Source organism: Balaenoptera musculus, chromosome 8, assembly GCF_009873245.2.
Source record: "Balaenoptera musculus isolate JJ_BM4_2016_0621 chromosome 8, mBalMus1.pri.v3, whole genome shotgun sequence".
In the NCBI taxonomy this organism is placed as follows: domain Eukaryota; kingdom Metazoa; phylum Chordata; class Mammalia; order Artiodactyla; family Balaenopteridae; genus Balaenoptera; species Balaenoptera musculus.
In genome coordinates, this window is record NC_045792.1 from 14528104 (window position 1) to 14545717 (window position 17614).

Genomic DNA, 17614 nt, shown 5'->3' on the forward strand with positions numbered 1-17614 from the left:
AAATGGGGGTGAGGATTAAGTGTACTGCCGAGAAGACAAAGACCCAGCTGGGGGAGTATGAGCCCTCATCTTGCCCTGTCTTCTTACTTGCTGGGTGGCCTTGGGCATGCTCCTCAACCTCTCTGAACCTCAAGTTCCCTTTGGGTAATTGGGAACTCTCAGAGATGATGAAGCAGATAAGAGGTTACTAACCACACAATGAAATGGGTACCACCAGGCTAATAATGAGGCAATGAAGAGGCAAATGCTCACAGAGGCCAAAGGAACAGAAAGCCTGGCCAGCTTCGTTGTCTGCTTTCTTTGCCAAGCACCCTGCCCCTGGGGCCTTAGTTCTCTCTTCTTCTCCACAATGCTGACTCTGCATTCCTTATTCCGGAACGAAGTTGGTAGGGGCAGAGCTGGGATGATTGGGGTGTAGAAGAAGGGAGAAAAGCAGGGGCCCGCAGAAAGGGGCTTTCTGGTCCTGATCTGGCCTGTGGCAGCTTCAGGCTCCCATGGGGTCTAAAGCCCTGGCTTCCCATGGTCTCTCTGGGAAAACCTAGAGCAGGGATGCTGCTGTTGCTAGGTGATGGGATATGCAGGACCTCTGTGGCTCTGGCAGGTGGCAGCTAGGTTGCTAAGGCTGGTGACATAGCAGGGAGGAAAACCCCGGGGAGGGGGTGGGGAAAGATCTCTGGGTGAGCCAGGGGACCCAGAGGCTGCTTCCAGTCAGCTTGCAGAGTGGGGCTCAGCTATCGGCTGCCTCAGGTGCTCAGGGGCTGCTCTGAGGGACCTCACACTGTTCTGACCCGTGTACCTGCATCCCACCCCCAACCTGACGGCAAGCAGCTATGTCCTCTCCATCTGCAGGCTGATGCCTTTGCCAGGTTGGAGCAAGTACCCTCTCTCTTGGGTGCCTCAGCTATGACAGGTAAGGTGATGAGAGGGGACATGAAGTGAGGGCTGGGAGATCATGAGTCAAGAGAGGAGGGTGTGAGTTTCCTGAGACAAGCCTGGCTGTGATGCAGTAGCCCTGAGTGCATGGAAGGTTCTCAGAGATGACAAATCATGCTGGCTTTCAACGGTCTTCTGAATTGTTAGCCTGTCTCCAGGCAGATCCCCCCAGTCCGGGCCACGCACAGGTGGGTATCCAAGCCCTGGCACGAAGGGGCCTCTGGAAACATCCTCACTCAATCTGCCTTGTGCTGAGGTGTCCTATCGGCAGCACATTTTCCTTTGGACCAACCTCAGCCTCGGATGCTGAATTAGAAACCATTTTGCCTTGTTCTAAGCCAAAACAAGGCAAAATGGTTTTGCCTTGTTCTAAGCCAGATAGGTGCTGACCTGTTGGCAATTTGAGCTGAGTACCTTGGCCCTCTCCCAGCATATAATGGCTCTGGGGCAGGGCCTGGGGTGGAAGGGAGGTGTCAAGCAGCCTGCCGTTATCCTGCTGCCAGCCTGCTGTTCAGCTGCTGTCATTTAAGAGTCTGCCTTTGTATTCAGGCACAGCTCTCAACTCCAGGTAGGGCCAGGGGAGAGGGCGAGGATGTAACAATTCCTGTTCTACAAATGGGGAAACTGAGACACAGAGGCGTTGTGCTCGCTCTCCCCAGGTCACGTGGCAAGATGTTGTGAAGGGCAGGAGTGAGGTATTAGTACATGCCTGTTGGGTTGAGTCAAACTGAAGGAAGCCCTGGTTCCCCAGTGCAGAGCCCTTGCCTCGAAGTGATGCTGCTGTTACCTGCCACTCCTACAAATCCCACCTGAGGGCCATCCTTTGGTCTCAGGAGAAGCAGTCACCTGAGGGCCATCCTTTGGTCTCAGGAGAAGCAGTCACCTGAGGGCCATCCTTTGGTCTCTGCAGCCTCTCTGAGTTCTCTCAACAATTCTACTTTATTCAGTTTTCTTTCTGCCCCAGGACAGTGGGTCCATCCAGCCCACCTTCCCTTCCCCGCAGGATCTGATGGGAAGGAAGGTGCCCCCACTTCTGCACACCTGAATGCAATGACTGCACAATGGCTGAAGGGGACAGGAGAGCCAGCAGGAGTCAGGACACCTAGACTGACAGGGACCCTTAGGGGGTTTGCCTTTGGGAAGAGTGGATGGATCTTAAAGCTTGGCAGGGTTCTCTAAACCTTGCAATTTACCTGAACTAGGGAACGGCCATCTGTGATGCAGGCTGAGGCTTGTCAAAGAACCCCACAAAGTTTTCATTGCCTTTGAAAAGTCATACTCCCCTTTGCTTGTCCTGAATTGTCCTTTAAACTTTAACCGGGAGAGAAATGGTGGGGAGGAAAGAAGGACTTGGTATTATAAAGTCTGACTCTTCTGTTTATCTGTGGAGCTATTTTTTTTTTTAGCCATTATTTACCTTAGGTAAATCATTTAACATTTCCTGGACCCAGTTTCCTCCTTTGGGACTCAGGTGTGATAAAACTATGATAAAACCAGACAGCGAGAAAGGTTCTGTCAGGTGCTTTACCTGCTAGTTACGATGCACCTTTTCAAGCCCACAGGAAACCCATCTGGTCCTCTCATGATTGTACAGACTTGCTTATGGTCCCCCTCGGTTGGTGTTTGTGGTCTGAGGGGTCTCAGATCCTCTGGTCAGAGGGGGGTGTCCCTGCTTCTGTACCCCCTGACCGCTGAGTCAGGAGCACTGGCCTGAATCCAGCTCTTCCCCTTACCAGCCATGTGGTCCTGGGCATGTTACTTAATTTTTTTGAGTCTCAGTTTCCTCATCTGTAAGATGGGGAGAATATGATCTGTTTCACAGGGTTGTTGGTGAGGGTTAACTGGGATGATGCATGTGGTTCGGTGCTTTGACATGCAGAGGAGTTTAGCACATGAAAGTTCATCCCCTCCCATACCCCAGAGGCTTGGGGAGCAGGATTCCCCACAGCGCTGGAGGAGGCTCTGCAGGTGGGTCTGCACAGGGCGGGACCAGAGCATTCTCTTTTGTTCTGGTTGCTGCCAGAGAACCAGCCGCTAGTGGGCTGGTTTGGCTGCTGCAGCAAAGAGCTGCCATCTCCTGGCCAAAATCTGTAGTGATTTCCGGATCTCTGCCCATGAACTCCGAACTCGTGATCCTGTAAATAGTGCCTCAGTGCTGCTTCCGTGACTGCTCTGCATCTATTACTTTGTAGTTGTATAACCCGAAGCTCCTTTGCCACTTTCCTGCCCACTCACATAACTCTGGGAACACTTGGTGAAGTTTTTCCGTGCTGGGCTGCAAACTGCTGGGGGAGGCTGTGCTTTATACTGGATGGTGCACGAGCCTCAGGCAAGTTATTTAACCCCTGGGAGCCTCAATTCTGTGTGTGTGTGTGTGTGTGAGAGAGAGAGAGACAGAGACAGAGAGACAGAATTTCAATGTCTTCCTCTTAATGAGACCAAACTATGTACCGCCTGTAGCACATTGCCTGTTACATAGTAGGAATGCAATAAATATTAATAATAACAACAACAACAATAATCATACTTTGTCCATTCAGTAAGGCACTGTTCTGGGACTGGATATACAGCAGTGAACCAGTAGGCAAAGTCCTCGTGTCCATGGAGTACATATGGTATTATTTTTATTAATAATTAATAACAGTATCAATACAGAACCTAGCAAGTGCTTGACATAATAGATACTAAAAGATCATTAATTATTAATGAGAAAGAGCCTAGTAGAGGGCCTAGCATATGTGTAGTAGGAACCAAGCAAATGGTAGCTATTTTATGGTTTCATTAGGTCAAGGGCTCTGACTTCAGGAAAGGAATTGAAGGACTAGGGTGCCCTGGGGGAGAGTGACCAGAGCAGTTAGGGGACCCAAAGTGATGTCATGTGACAAATGTGATCTCTCCATGAACAAAGGGTAGAGGATGCAGGCCAGAGAAGTGAAGATTCAGGGTAGCACAAGTGTGGTCCTTTGAAATGTGTAGGGCCACCTCAAGGTGAAGGCAAAGAGGATGCTGAGGATGAATGGGGAAATTACAGCAAGATGGCTTTCTCTTGGCAAGGGGAGGATTGTTTTAAGCCACAGAAGGACCTTGAGTAGAAGCTGGATCGTGAAGGAAATTTCCACAGTAGACAAAGGCAAGGCCAGATAAGGGCTCTACGGCATCCTGGGGGGATTTGGTGGAGCCCCCAGAGGTTGCCGCAGTGTTGGGAGGGAGAGAGGGCAGGAGTGGCTGGGGGTCACAGTCCTTTCAAACACAGCAGCCCTGGTTTTCTCTGTTTTCCACATGGGGTTCTACATTAGATTTCAGAGGGCAAAGGGCTCTGAGGCTGAACCAAATTTTGGGGAACCACTTATCTGGACGATCTCCTTTCTTTAGGGCCTGTGATTCTGAAGAGCTTGCTGTTAACCACGGGTGAGACTAGTCCTAGGCCTGATTTACTCGTAACATTCTCTCTTTAAATCAATTTTCTATCCTTAGTGATCTCATGGTAACTTGAGTCTTTTTTTCTCCTAAGCAGCATCAGGCATGAAACTTTTTCTTGGTCTTCTTGAAAGTCTAAGTTAATTATGTCCACTGGTTTCCTGTGTCCATGTGTTTTTTTCCTCCTTAGTGACCTTTAGTAGATTAGCGAGAGATGCAGTCTCCTTGCAGAAATGACATTGTCTTTCTGCCACTTGATTGCACCAGCTGATGCAGTCTTCCCTAAATGCATACTTCATCATAAAATCTATCAGCTTCTAGATAGGAACGTGGGGTCCCCTGGTCCTTTCTAGTTTAAGTTCTCGTTCTAGTTCAAGTCCAGGTCTTATGGGTCCACATCTTAGAGGAGACAGAGGGCATGAAGGAAAAGCCGGGCACTCAATCCCCAAATCCCAGAGCCTAGAGTCCAACCCTGATTCCTGGTGGCTGAGTGACCCTTCTCAAGTCACTTGAGCTCTTTGAGTCTCAGTCCCCTCATCTGTACAAGGAGGATCACTGTATCTCAGAGAGTTGTGGGTAAGATCCAGGGAGATTCTGGATGTGACTGTGCTTCTCAAACCACAGAACGCTGTGCTTGCTGTGTTTGGGTGGAGGTGAGATATGGCTGCTGTCGTTATTATTCTCTCTAGCGCATCAGTGATCCCTCCGCACCAGGGTAGGTCCTCCCGACAGCCTGGCAGAACCCACCTCTCTGAGGATCAGAGATGTGATCATGAGTGAAGTCCCAGAGTCAGGGTGGGAATGGGATGACGGTGAAGTGGGGTGACCTCAGCTCCGTTGCCCCCTTTCTGTTTCACATCCATGGGTGAACGAGTGCCCTGCTCTGCCTGAGGTGAGGGGAAGTAGTTTCCCCTGCCTCTGTTTCGTCCATGGAGCATAGGGAACTGATGGCTTCGATTTTGGGTATTTTTCTCTGACTCTCCCAGTGTGTCTAGCCAGCGCATAGCATATGCTCAGGAAACACACGCTGAATGAATGCATGCGTATTACAAAGGAAGAAATTAAGACTGCAGGAAATGCCTAAAGCATCAGCCACGTCAGCAGGCAGAGCCCAGCCAGAGTGATATGCAGAACATTTTGTGACGGAAGGCACTGCTGCCATCCCTGGACGGGTGCCCATCCCCGAACGGGTGCCAACTCAGTCTCTCGCCCTCTTCCGCAAGTATTTCTTTCACCTGCTACCCTGTGAGAGTTTCTGGTTGCATGCGGATTATGCCAGGAAGCTGGAAGCTGCTCTGGGAGGGAGGGGTGGGGGAGAGGTGTTGCGGTTCTGAGTCTTGTTTACGAATTTCTCTGCTGCAATCCTGACAGTCAGAGCTGCAGGCTGCGAGGTGGAGTTGAGCACGGCACAGGGGGATTGCCGCCTTGGTTCTGCTCAGACTCTCTCTCTTTCCCATCACTGGGGTTTCCAGGTGGGCTCAGGCCTCACGCCAGCCCTGTCTGGGATGCAAGCAGCTTGGTAACAGCTCCAGCAGCGTCTGGTATCTTTTTCAATCTGACTTGGCTAATCTTGTTTTCAGTGTCAGATAAATCAGACCGCTCATTATAGGGGTTCCAGTCTTTGGTCATTTATTTGTCCTTCATTCACAAATGTTTATTCCCGCAGGAATATTCCGTGCCAGGCCCTGTGTTAGGTTTGGGGCTAAAAAGATGGAAAAGACACAGACCCTCCTCTAGAAGCTCATAGTCTGGTGGCAACAGGTTTATAAGAGAATGTGGCAGGTGAATGCATTTCAGGTTTGGGGGAATCACTGTCTGGGGGAATCATTGCTTGGGCATTTGAGGTGCTTTATAGAGGTAGATGTTTTCATCTGAACAAGAAGGAAGGCTGAGGGGAGGAGAGCTGCCTGGGAAATCTGAGAGGCCCGCCAAGATTTTCAGGCCTGAGAGCATTTGTCTCCTGCTGTCCTGGGTTAGTTCTGGAGCTTCGGAAAGTTTGTGCAGAGTTCCTGAGCCCTGTTTTTGGTTGCTTCCATTTTTCTTCTCTGCCCTGGACTAGTCTCTCCTCACTTCCCACATTCAGCTCCTCAGATTTTCTTAGTCTTCGTCAAGGGCACAGGCTGGGAGTGAAGGGCGTTTGCTGCAGATGACCACTGGGGTCTCAACTGCACAGAGGGGAGGTGGAGAGCGTGAGGGAGAGGCCCGGGGGCATGGACCGGGCCTGACTTCTAAACCGCTTCTCCGTGTCAGTAGCCAGGCACAGAACTCCACCCGAAGTGCAGGAGTGAAGAGCCCTGGGGGACGGAAGAGGGCCTGGGGATGTACGTCCACATTCTCAGGAGCTGGTCCCTCTGCCTGACACGGCCCATCTCCTCCCATCCCAGCTACTATGCAGCCCTCGGCCTCTGCTGACCTCCAGCAAGGCCCACGCCCTGGTCTGGCTCTGACAGCTCCCCTTGTGTTTCATCACAGCCTGTAAGTCAGTGGTTAGTGAAACAGGAGTTGGTGTGTTTGTTTGATAACCATCTACCCCTCCCCACCCTCCACTCCCTCTAGACGCTGAGTGGGCGCAGGGCCCACGTCTGCTTTCTCTCACCAGCAGGTCTAGTGTGAGCACAGAGGAGGCATGCTGCCCATTTCTTGGGATGAATGAGTGGAGCTGGACGCCTGCTGCCCTGCCTGGGAGGGGTCAAGGGTGGGCTGTGCCAGATTCTGGGGGTGGCTCAGCCCAAGGCATGAGCCCCTGGCAGCTGCTGGGACTCCACGCTGGCCCAGCCCCCCTGAGCTGCAGGGCACAGGGGGGACCCTCAACCTGAGCTCCGTGCAGAGCCTTGCGCGACCACCCCGCGGGGCCCAGACCTCAGCTGTGCCCCCTGCGCCCGTTGCTCCAGCCACAGCACCCTCCCCCTCGTCCCCCACGGCCACGCTTTCTTGCTGTTCCCATGCGCTTCCCTCTGCCTGGAGTACCCTTTCCACCTTCTCTGCCTGGAGAGAGCCTGCTCGTCCTTCAAGGTCTAGTGCAAGTACTTTCTCTTCTGGGACAACTCCCTGACAACCCCGAGAGAGAATTTACTGCCTCGTCTGCTCCAGGGGTACCTTGCACCACCTCTGTCATTGGATTTGTCAAACTCCCTTAGGATCCTTTGCTTAAGGAGCTGTCCTTCCTCTGGATTTCGAGCACCTCCAGGGCAGAACCTAGGCATTGTACCCTCTTGCCCTCCTTCCAGCCGTCTGGAGGCTGGCCAATAGCGGGGGCTGATTAAATGGTGGTTGGAAGGATGGAGCTACTTTGGGGGTCACATCAGGTAGGGAGGGGGCCTGAGAACAGGAGGGGGCCTAGCCCTTCTTTGCCTGTCTTGCCCTCTTGGGTCTTGCCCAGCTCTTCTGTCTACGAGCCAGGAAGGTGCCACCAGGGCTGAGTGGGCTCCTGGACTCGGCCTCTCTTGGAGGTGGACCCCACCCATGCTCCTGGACCCCAGCTGACCTGCCACATTCCTGAGCCCCAGCCAAGCTCAGCAACCCCCTGGGTCTGTACCAGCTGGCAAGTCAAGGAGGAGAGGGTGGGGAGGACCTGCTTCTTCCAGGGCGGCCCAAGGTTTGGGCTGACCTCAGGTGCTGAACACTCTACTCTGGTGGTTCACGGTGTGTTGGGGCCTCCGGGGCAGGAGTGAGTTAAGATCAGGATGGCTAGTCCCAGCGTCCCAGGCTTCCCTCCAGAGCTCAGCTGCGGGTATCAGATATCAAGGGACACATTCCCCTTGAGGGGAGATGGGGCTCAGACCTCTGCCCAGGGCCCTCCCCAGCTCCTGTCTCACTGGTGTACCTGGTTGAATAGGTTTGAAGGAGAACCATCATGAAGACACAGCCACCAGTGCAGGACTCTGTCTAGGGAGCGGCCCGAGGGTGTGGGAGGAAGCAGGGAGGGGAAGGAGGAGGGAGGGCTGGGAGCTACAGTTGTCTGGGCCTCATTACAGGGAAATAACAGGATTATCAGGTACGGGTGGTTTAATGGTTAGCTCAGGGCCCAGAAGCTCCCTGGGTCCCATCCTGGATCGTGGGTAAATCTGCTGCCTTGCCTCTGGGGCCCCGGGCCTGGTCCTTCCTCCCCAGCTTGCCCACTTGCCCCCATGCACTCATACAGTAGCACCCGGCTCCTTTTCTGGGCAGTGGAGGGTCAGTGCTGGCCATGCCGCCCACCTGCCATTCCCTGGAGCGGATTTTTCTTTAGTCGTAAATGCTGACATCTGTACAGGGCTCCCTGGTTTACAGAGGCTATTCACATATATCACTAGCCCATTTAATCTTTCCACTAACCCTGTGTATGTGCCTAGGGGGTCATGTGGATAATGTTTCTGTTTTACAGAGGGAGATGGTGAGTCTCAGAGTAAAGTCTGAAGACTAACAAGCTCATAAGGGAGCTGGCCATGTGACCTTTTGACTCTACGGTTAGTGCCCCAGCCATCTGCCCCCCAAATTGCCCCCTTCCATGTTGCTCCAAGTGCCACCAAGAAGCCGCTGACATTCAGGCGGGCTGGCACCGCTTCCTCTTCCCTCCTGAGAGCCCCAGCGGGATGGAGCTTCTCTGCAAACAGGCTGGGCTTCTAGGGACGGGACATAGAAGGCTGGTGCTTCAATCCTGGGGAACTGCAGAGTAAAGCAGGCGAACCCCTTCCCCTTTCTGGCCCCAGCTCCCCCAGCCCTGGGGCTAGAGCGTTGCCAGACTGTTCAGGGGAGTGTCACGGAAAGTGCTCAGGAGTCAGGAGACTGTCACCTGAGGGGCCCAGCAGGTCACCCCCTTCTCTCCTGGACCTAATGCTCCCCCTTCCCTTCCCTACCTTCCCTCCCCTTTCATCTTCACGTTGCTTGTTGGCAACTGCAGCATCTTGGCCAGCAATCAGAGAAGGAAGTTTCCTGGTTTCCACCTCCTCCCCTCCCTGTCCTCAGCCGTCCTCCCTGAAAGGTGGGATTGATTCTCTTTGCCCCCAAGACAGTGGAGAAGCTCTCGCTGTTCAGAGGAGGAGGAGAGAAAGCAGAGCCAAAAGGAGGGGCAAGTAGATCGCCATGGCACCCCAGATTGTTCTGAGGCAGTGCTCCACTGTTTTTCTTTAAAAAGAAAAGGAGTCAGTTTCCCCAGAGAGGTAGCAGAGGGCCACCATTGTGTCAAAGCAGCCCCTTGCCTTGGAAAAGTGGCTCCAGTCTCCAGCCAACAGACCAGGAGACCCTGGGCAAGAGAGTAGGCAGGATGGCCCTGGCTTGGTGCTGGTGCAACGGCTGTTGGTGAGGAGGGCAGGTGGGGACCGACACCTATAATCGCCCCTATAGTGTGGGGCGATTCAGGTGTGACTTCTTTTTTTAACCTGGAAGGTGTTGCAAAATTCTCAGCTGCCCGAAGGGCCTTTTATGGGGATACCCTCCCTCCACCAGTTTTCGGAGCAGAGGCCTTCACACTCACCATGTTGGCTCTGCGACCTTCCCGAATTCTCTACGGCCTGGAGCTGAGCGACGTCGGCAAGTCAGGAGGAGGGCCTCCTGGGATCGGGCCCTGGCTGGCCAGCAGGTCAGTGATCCCTGGCAGCATTGGCTGGAGGAGGCCTAAGTGCAGGGCAGGCTTCGGTCCCTAGCGTCCAGCATCTCTCTCCCCCTTGCGGAGCTGGCTGCGTCCCTCCCACCGCTGTCTTCCAGGAGTGATTTGGAGACTATGGGGCAGGTCAATTAAAGCAACCCTACAGTTGAAGTTGCCAAACTGGAATGATTATGCGTCTTATAATCCGACACTCGTCTTAGGGGCTGGAACAACACCTGGAGTCATGCTTGGGCCTTCGGCCTCAGAACAGGTGACACACCTAGATGTTATAAAAGCCTTCCCACCTGAATGGCTTCCACCCAACCGGGTGTTGGCTGTCCATGATGTCAGAAGGCCCTCTTTCTCTCTCTCTCTTTCTCATCTCTTCCAGTTGCAGGTGTTTTGTTTGGGGTTCTCACTGTGTGGGTGTTTTGTTTGGGGTTGTGGGGAGGTGGAGGAGTTTGGGGAGTGGGCTGACAGAATCTAGTGCTCAGTGGAACTGGATTGTTGCCATGAGTGGGGCAACAGGATTGGGAAGTCCGTGGAGAACAGGTTTCCCTACCTTTCCCTGGACCTTGGAGTGAAGCTGTCCTGCGTAGGTTCATATACGGAGTACCAGCCAACATCCCTTTTGAGCATTTCTTGCCCCTGCCTCACCAGTTATTACTATTTTGAATATCACCCAGCAGGGTCACTGCGGATTCACATCCTGCTGTATCCTGAGGTCTGGAGCCGCCCCTTGGCCAGGGGATGTGCAAGGCGACACCTTGGAACCACAGAACCACAGAACTGGAAGGGATTTGGACAACTGTCTTCTCCCATCCCTTTTGTAGGTCAGGAAGCTAAATTCCCACACAAGGGATGTCCAAGATCACACGGTAAATTAGTGTCGGTTTCTGAACAAGTCTAGATTTTCGTCCATTTCTCAGCCTTGACCCTCCCCAGAGACCAGCCCAGGTTAGACTTCTGTATTGGCCCATCCATTGATAACATGCTTGTATGTATCATCTCTTTAATTCTCACCATAACCCCATGAGGAATATTTTGCTCCCATTTGACAGTTGAGGAAATCATAGCTCGTGGAGATGAAGTGACTGGCCCCCAAATCACACTGGGTTTTTGGCAGAGCTGGGGCTTGAGCCCGGTTCAGGGCTGAATGTAACGCATGTGTCTGAAAGCCCTGGGTGATGGTCTGGGGAGATATGCCACATGCAAGAGCCCGGTGACGTCTGAACTGAAGGAGGACTATTGGCGAGATTTAACCGGTTACTGGCCTGATCTTGGCTGTTCCATCAGGTGTGGCCTTGGACTCATCTCTGAGCAGCAGAGATCTGAGCTGGTCTAGAGGGTCTCTTGGGCCCACCATCCTTCCCCACTCTAGGGTGATGGCCTTCAGAATCGGAAGTTTTGGGCCAAGTCAAGTGCCCGTGATCTCTCAGAACAGGTGACTTCAAGGGTCAGGCTGCGAAGACCGTGGCAGGCATGTCCCTCTTAAGGAGGACCCAGCAGTCGGGCAGTGGGAGGCCAGGGGGCCACCCTGAACCAGGCTTTTCCTGACCTTGCTTCCTCTATGTACCAGGCTAAACATCAGGCCCCAGGCTTGCATCTCCTTGTTGGGTGCTCAGGTGATGAACCAGGAAAGAGGTAGAGCTGCCTGGGCAAGAATGCTGCTGGGCGAGGCTTGCTGGAGGGATGATTACTCAGCCCTCCTGTCTCCAGCTCAAGTGGGTCTGGGAGCCTGAAGAGAGGCCTGGGAAGGAGACAGGTGGGCAGGACGAGGCAGAGTTGTTGTGGGGAGGAGGCTGCACGGTGTACAGGTGGAGGCACAGAGGCCTGGAGAGAGCGGAGGGCCCCTCCTCCCGGGTGCTGGGGGGACCAGCTGGCTGGACGCTCCCAGCCCCCTGCCCCCATTCAGCCAGAGGCAGCTTTAACTCCCCCTCAGCTCCTTTGTGTCCCGTCTCTGATGGCTCTTTCTCTTTTCCAACCATCTCTTTGAGTCCCCTCCTTTTTTCTCCCTCCTTTCTTTCCTCTTGCTCCTGTTTTATCTCTTTCTTTCTCCTACATTTTTTCCTCTCCCTTCTTCCTGTTGCTCTCATTTCCAGCACGTGGGTCAAGATCAGAGGCATTTTTGCCACGAAGCTAATGTAGTCTAAGCTGCAGAGCCCCTCCCTGCACGGCACCTCCAAGGCTGGGAATGGTCCCGGTGATGTGTTCACATGGTCATACTATTTTGTAAATTTTGCAGCAGATTTTTGCGGGTATGCTTTTTCTCAAAGAGGGTCCCTCAAAATGTATCCGCTTCAGGCCTCACACAACCTGGCTCTCCCTTGGTGAAGAGCATGGGCTCTGGTCGCCTGGGTCCTAATCCCAATCACTGATTGTGTGACTGTGGGCATCTTACTTAATCCTCCCAAGTTTCACATTCATCATCTGTAAAGTGGTGATAATAGGACTGACCTTATAAGGCTGTTACAGGATTAAATGAGATATCCATGTCTGGTACCTAAAGGGGATTTCCTGAATGGAGCTATTATCCCTATTCATTTCACAAAATGTGTATATTATGGAGCTCTTGCTAGAGTCAGGCACTGGGGATTAGGAGATAAAAGACACAGCCCTGCATGCACAAACCTCATAGTCTACAGGAGGGGATATGACACATCCATAAATCATTCTACGTTAATAAGATGTTCCAGTAGAGTTAAAAAGAAAACTCTTTGGGAGTTTAGAGAGTTTTTCATCTTTCACTGCCCTCTTCCCCTCCCTCCCTTCCTTCCCCCTTCCCTCATTTCACCTCCAGGACATTTTTACCTAGATATGTAATTATAGGACAGTCTATCAATTGCCAGTTTTCTCTGATTGTACATTTGATCTTCACATCAGCATCCGTCCATCTACATCTGCCTGCCCATCCATCCATCCATCCATCCATCCATCCATCCATCCATCTGCCCATCCATCTATCCATCTGCCCATCCATCCATCCATCCATCCATCCATCTGCCCATCCATCTATCTGCCCATCCATCCATCCATCCAACAAATATTTTCTACGGTGTTAAAGGCACTGTGACGTTAGACCCTGTGGTTGGAGAAGATAAAAAGTGCTCGCCCTGGAGAGCTCGGCCTGCCCACGGACTGCGCTCCCCCTATTACAGCAGGACCTTCTGAGGGCAGCAAGTCCTCTAGATCGACCTACTGAGTCAGAATCTGCATTACAAGATCCCTGGGTGATTCAAATGCACCTTTAAGTTTGTGAAGTGCTGGTCTAGATCTCTTTCTATGCTGGGGAGCGGGTAGAGGCTGTTATTTCTGGAGTGAGCTGAATTCAGAGACTGGGGCTTGACATCTATGAATCCTTTGGGTTCCTTCCAGGCAGCAGAGTCTATGATTCTTTCCTCTGAGCCCAAATAATTTGAGATAAGTTTCAGCGACAGACCCTTTTGTTCTAGCCTCTCCCAGGAAATTAAGTGAGAAAGGGTGCAGCCCGTGGGCATGTGCTGGCAACAGCTCTCGTCACCCAAGCCAAACAGCTCTGAAATGCAGCAGGTAGGGAATGCAGTGCCTGTGCTATGGGGACAGCAAGGGGCACCTCGGCTCTCTGTGAAGGATCCAAGTGTGGCTCTCTGTTGAGTCTCTTTCCGGAGAGGATTTTCACTGCTTGGCAACCCTTCTCCCAAGACATGGGTTAGGTCCCGAGGCTGTAGAACTGAGTCTTAAATATCTGCACCAAAGAAGAACTGGGGAACCTGAGAATCCCCAACCCCGGCTGGTTTCTGCTGGGTGGGGGCTGACCTTTCTCTTGCCAGGATGAACTTCCACGAGTGGGGAAACTGAGGCTGGGGGTGGGGGTGGGGCACACAGTGTGTCTGACAGAATGACAAGACACTTTTGCTTCCATAAACCACAAGAGGGAAAAATAACCAGCATGTAAATTGTGTTCCCACATGCCAGGCTTTTACACCTGTGCAAAGAAAGGACATCACCTCATTTAGTCCTTGCGGCCACCCTAGGATGTGGGTGCTACTCTTGCCTCCATTTCACAAAGGAGGAGACAGAGGCTCAGACGGGGTGGGATCCAGGTCTGCGTAACTTGGGATGCCCAGGCCTTTTCCACCGCATCATGCGTGGGTAAGCCCTGCATGGATCATGGAGAGAAACTGCAATGGCCTCTGCTGTCCTCCAGGGACCTCTGGAAAGCCACTCGGACCCCTGTAGCACCAGAGCACAGCGTGGGCCTGCCTGGACCCCAGGGGGAAGTTTCTACATTGCCAGTATAATTTGAAATCAGTCTCAGAGAAAATATTTTCATTCAGTCCTCTCCCCCGCAAATTAGGCAAACAATGAATTTCAGATTATTTCAGAGGCAGCCTCTTTCTTTTCGTCTGTCTCTAGAGGCTGCTCATAGCTTCACCCTGGAGGAGCCCAGTGGTTTAAAGGAAAAGGGAGGGCAGTGGGGCTGGGAGATGCTGCTTTTCCTCTTAACTGTGCTGTAGATTTGAGACCATGAACATATAATACTTTGATGATTTTTTTAAAGAAAGAATCTGGCTAGAAATTAAATAGTATAGATGAAAACTTTATTACATTTATTTCCTCAGGATCAGAGAATCAGTTTAAAATCCAGTCTATTATACATGGAATAAACTCCATGCACAGCTTTAAATCTTAACTATAACAGCTCTGTCACCCACCAGCTGGGTTACCTTGGGCATGTTATTTAACCTCTCTGTGTCTCACTTTCCTCATCTGTAAAATGGGTGACAGTAATATCTACCTTTAAGGGCTGTTGAGAGGATTAGGTGACTTAATATTTGTAAAGTGCTTACAATGGTGCCATAAAAATATTGTCAGTGAAGAGAAAACGATTATTATTTCAGCCACAGGTTAAATAAATCATCACCTTCAGAATGTATGTTTTGCCATGTAGTCTACATGTCACTGATTTTTTACTGCTTCATCAACAGTGCATGTTTTTTATTCAGGTTTCAACCCCATCTTTTGCCAGTTGTGTGGGTGAGGGCTGGACCCTCACTTCTTGGCCTCAGTTACCTGCGGCGTTAAAATAGCTGCCCAGTCTGGTCCACGATGTGGTTGTGAAGGTGGGAGGGGAGAACGGTCGTGTGAGGGCTTCACCAGCCGTGCAGAGCACTGTCAGTGTAAGGGACCTGTGTCCTACAGATGCGGGACTTGTGAGAATTTTGAAGGCCCTGATGTAGTCCATGCATCTGCTCCGGGAAGGGCTGGACCATCCTGCAGGTGCAGTCCCACCCGAGTTGTGCTTTGTCATTTGCTTGGCTCATTCTGCATCTCCCTACCTGGCAGGGGAGGTCCAGTGCCCACTTTTCTCCTGCTGGTACTGAGCTTTTGCAACTCTTCAGGGATGGAATTGCAAACAGATCCCTGAAGAGGTGCAAAAGCTCAGTGCCGGGTGCAAGGAGGAGCCTGGACCAGAGGAGAGGGCAAGCCGGTTAAGGGCTTAACAGGACAACACACTGATTCCCTCTGGCAGCTACTAAAGGATGCCTTTCAGAAGTCCTGAATCATAAAATGATCCAGCTTGGACTTTATACAAGAGGTACCCTGGCAAATGCTTGCTGATGAGATCAGGGCAGCGCCCAATTTATTCAGGAAGCCAATGTGCGTGGATTGGTGAAGAAACATCACACATGTCTGTGCACAGGGCTTTATAGCAACAAAGCATCTTTTCTCATTTGACCTTCAAAACAATCCTGTGCTGTTGACCAGAGAACTGAGGCTCAGAGAAGTTGAGCAGCTTGTCCAGGGTTACACAGCTGCTAAGATGTCCACCTGGAACTGACCCGTCTTAAACCCCTTCATATGGTCCTTTCTTCTAACTTTTATTGGCAACTTGGCAGTATATCCTCCTGCTGGATTGTCGATGCCTGTACTGGGTTGAATAGTGTCTCCCTGAGACAAGACTGGGACCCTTTGCTGCAGTGCTTGCACCTGGACAAACTTCTCCTTGAGCAACAGAATACAAAGAAACTATAAGGGACTAAAAATAACTGCACACGTACACAGTTGGGGCCAAAGTAGAAACAATAAGATACAAAAAGGCCACAAACCAACTGCCATTTATCAGGTACGGGGACCAAAAGCAGGGTAATACCCATCATCCCTGTACACGGCACCACCAAGGGGGTGGGCAGACCGTCTAAGGCACCCCTCTAGCCCGACCACCATGCTGATCTGCCCCTACCCTCCCCCATTTAAGAAACCACCTGCCCTCCTTGGAGAGAGGAGAGCCGAGAGCGAGGAAAGGGCAAGTGCACACTTTTACTTGTTCTTGCTTCCTCTGCTGCAGCACAGATCCCAGTAAAGCCTTGCCTGAATTCCTTGTCTGGCCTCTTATCAATTTCTACTGATTAAAGAGTCCAAGGACCCCGGTTGGTAACACCCCAGGAATTCATGTCCACCCAGATCCTCAGAATGTGACCTTATTTGGAAAGAGGGTCATTGTAGATATAATTAGTTAAGATTGGGTCATGCTGGAGTAGGATGGGCCCTTCATCCAATAGGACTGGTGAGAAGAGACCCAAAAACAAACACACACTGAGGGAAGATGATGTGTAGACACAGAGGGAAGACGGTCGTGTGAAGACAGAGGCAGAGATTTGAGTGATGCTGCCATAGGCCAAGGGTCACCTGGGGCCACCAGAAGGGGGAAGAGGCAAGGAAGGATCCTCCCCTAGAGGCTTCAGAGGAAGAATGGCCCTGCCAATACCCTGATTTCAGACCTCTGGCCTCCAGAAACATGAGACAGTAGTTTCCGTTGTTTTTGCCGCAAAGTTTATGGTACTGTTGCTGTGATACAGTGCCAAGGGCAGGGGTTGTGTCTTATTCTTCTTTGTGTTTCTGTTTCTTCTAGTCTTGCTGTGTCCTTCCCCATCCTGGATGGTTATACACACAGAGAAGCTAAGTCCTGGCGGCTCATGCCCTCTATAGACAAGGGTTTTGATCCTTGATCTGGATTATATTTATCACAGCAAATTCACCTGCTTAATCCTATTTGGCTCTGGCTTTTTTCAATGTAACTTCTACCATCTCAGCTACTCTGAGAGTGTGCCTGTCTGCATTTGTGGGTGTGATGGTGTCTGGGAGGGGAGGTAGGAGGTGATGTGGTCATCACACCTTGGGAACAGACTTTTGTCTGGCAGGCACTCACAGAATCCCTTGATCCATCTGTCTGGGGCTGAAGGTTTCAAGCCGGGTCCGAGGGCTCATGCTGGATCTTGCTCTGGGTTTTCAGGTGCAGGCTGGGCCAACACTGCCCGAGGATCTGATCTTGCTCAGGCTGCCACGAAAAGGGAAACATTGAGAAGGGAGGTGATCACCCAACCCCCTCCCCAAAAAGAGGCGTTTCCTCCACCAGAGTCATTGAGCCAGATCCTTGCAGATAGTTGAGTCATAATCTTTGCCTGTTTACTCTTTCTGTCACCGTGTCTGGACAGTCTCTTTATGCTGGGACTTCCTGCTACTTGTCCTTGTGCTGAAGTTATGTGGGGAGGGGGGGAGGGGGCGGAAGGAAGGCAGGTGAGGGGTGACTTAGAAAGAGCATGGGTTCAGTTTGAGTCCCCACGTGGTGACCTTCTAGATAAAAAAAATCATACGTATTTATTATGGGAGAGAGGCACGGAAGCTCTCTCTCCCTGGGAGAGAACTCATTTATTTTTTTAT

General features: G+C 51.7%; 1 protein-coding gene across 9 annotated transcripts in view; it reads right to left on the reverse strand.

Moving 5' to 3' along the window:
- Positions 1-10064, reverse strand: part of TMPRSS4 (transmembrane serine protease 4) — a 37967-nt gene extending 27903 nt beyond the window's left edge. For 3 of the 9 annotated variants that reach the window (XR_005020938.1, XM_036861028.1, XM_036861026.1), the window contains exon 1: positions 9803-10064. Coding sequence is in view for 8 of the 9 variants with exons in the window: in XM_036861028.1 (XP_036716923.1) it covers positions 9803-9805 (3 nt within the window). In the remaining variant the exon portion in view is untranslated. The remainder of the gene's footprint in view (positions 1-9802) is intronic. The other 6 variants (XM_036861030.1, XM_036861029.1, XM_036861032.1 and 3 more) reach the window with 3 other exon arrangements.
- Between the last annotated feature and the right edge of the window lie 7550 nt (positions 10065-17614).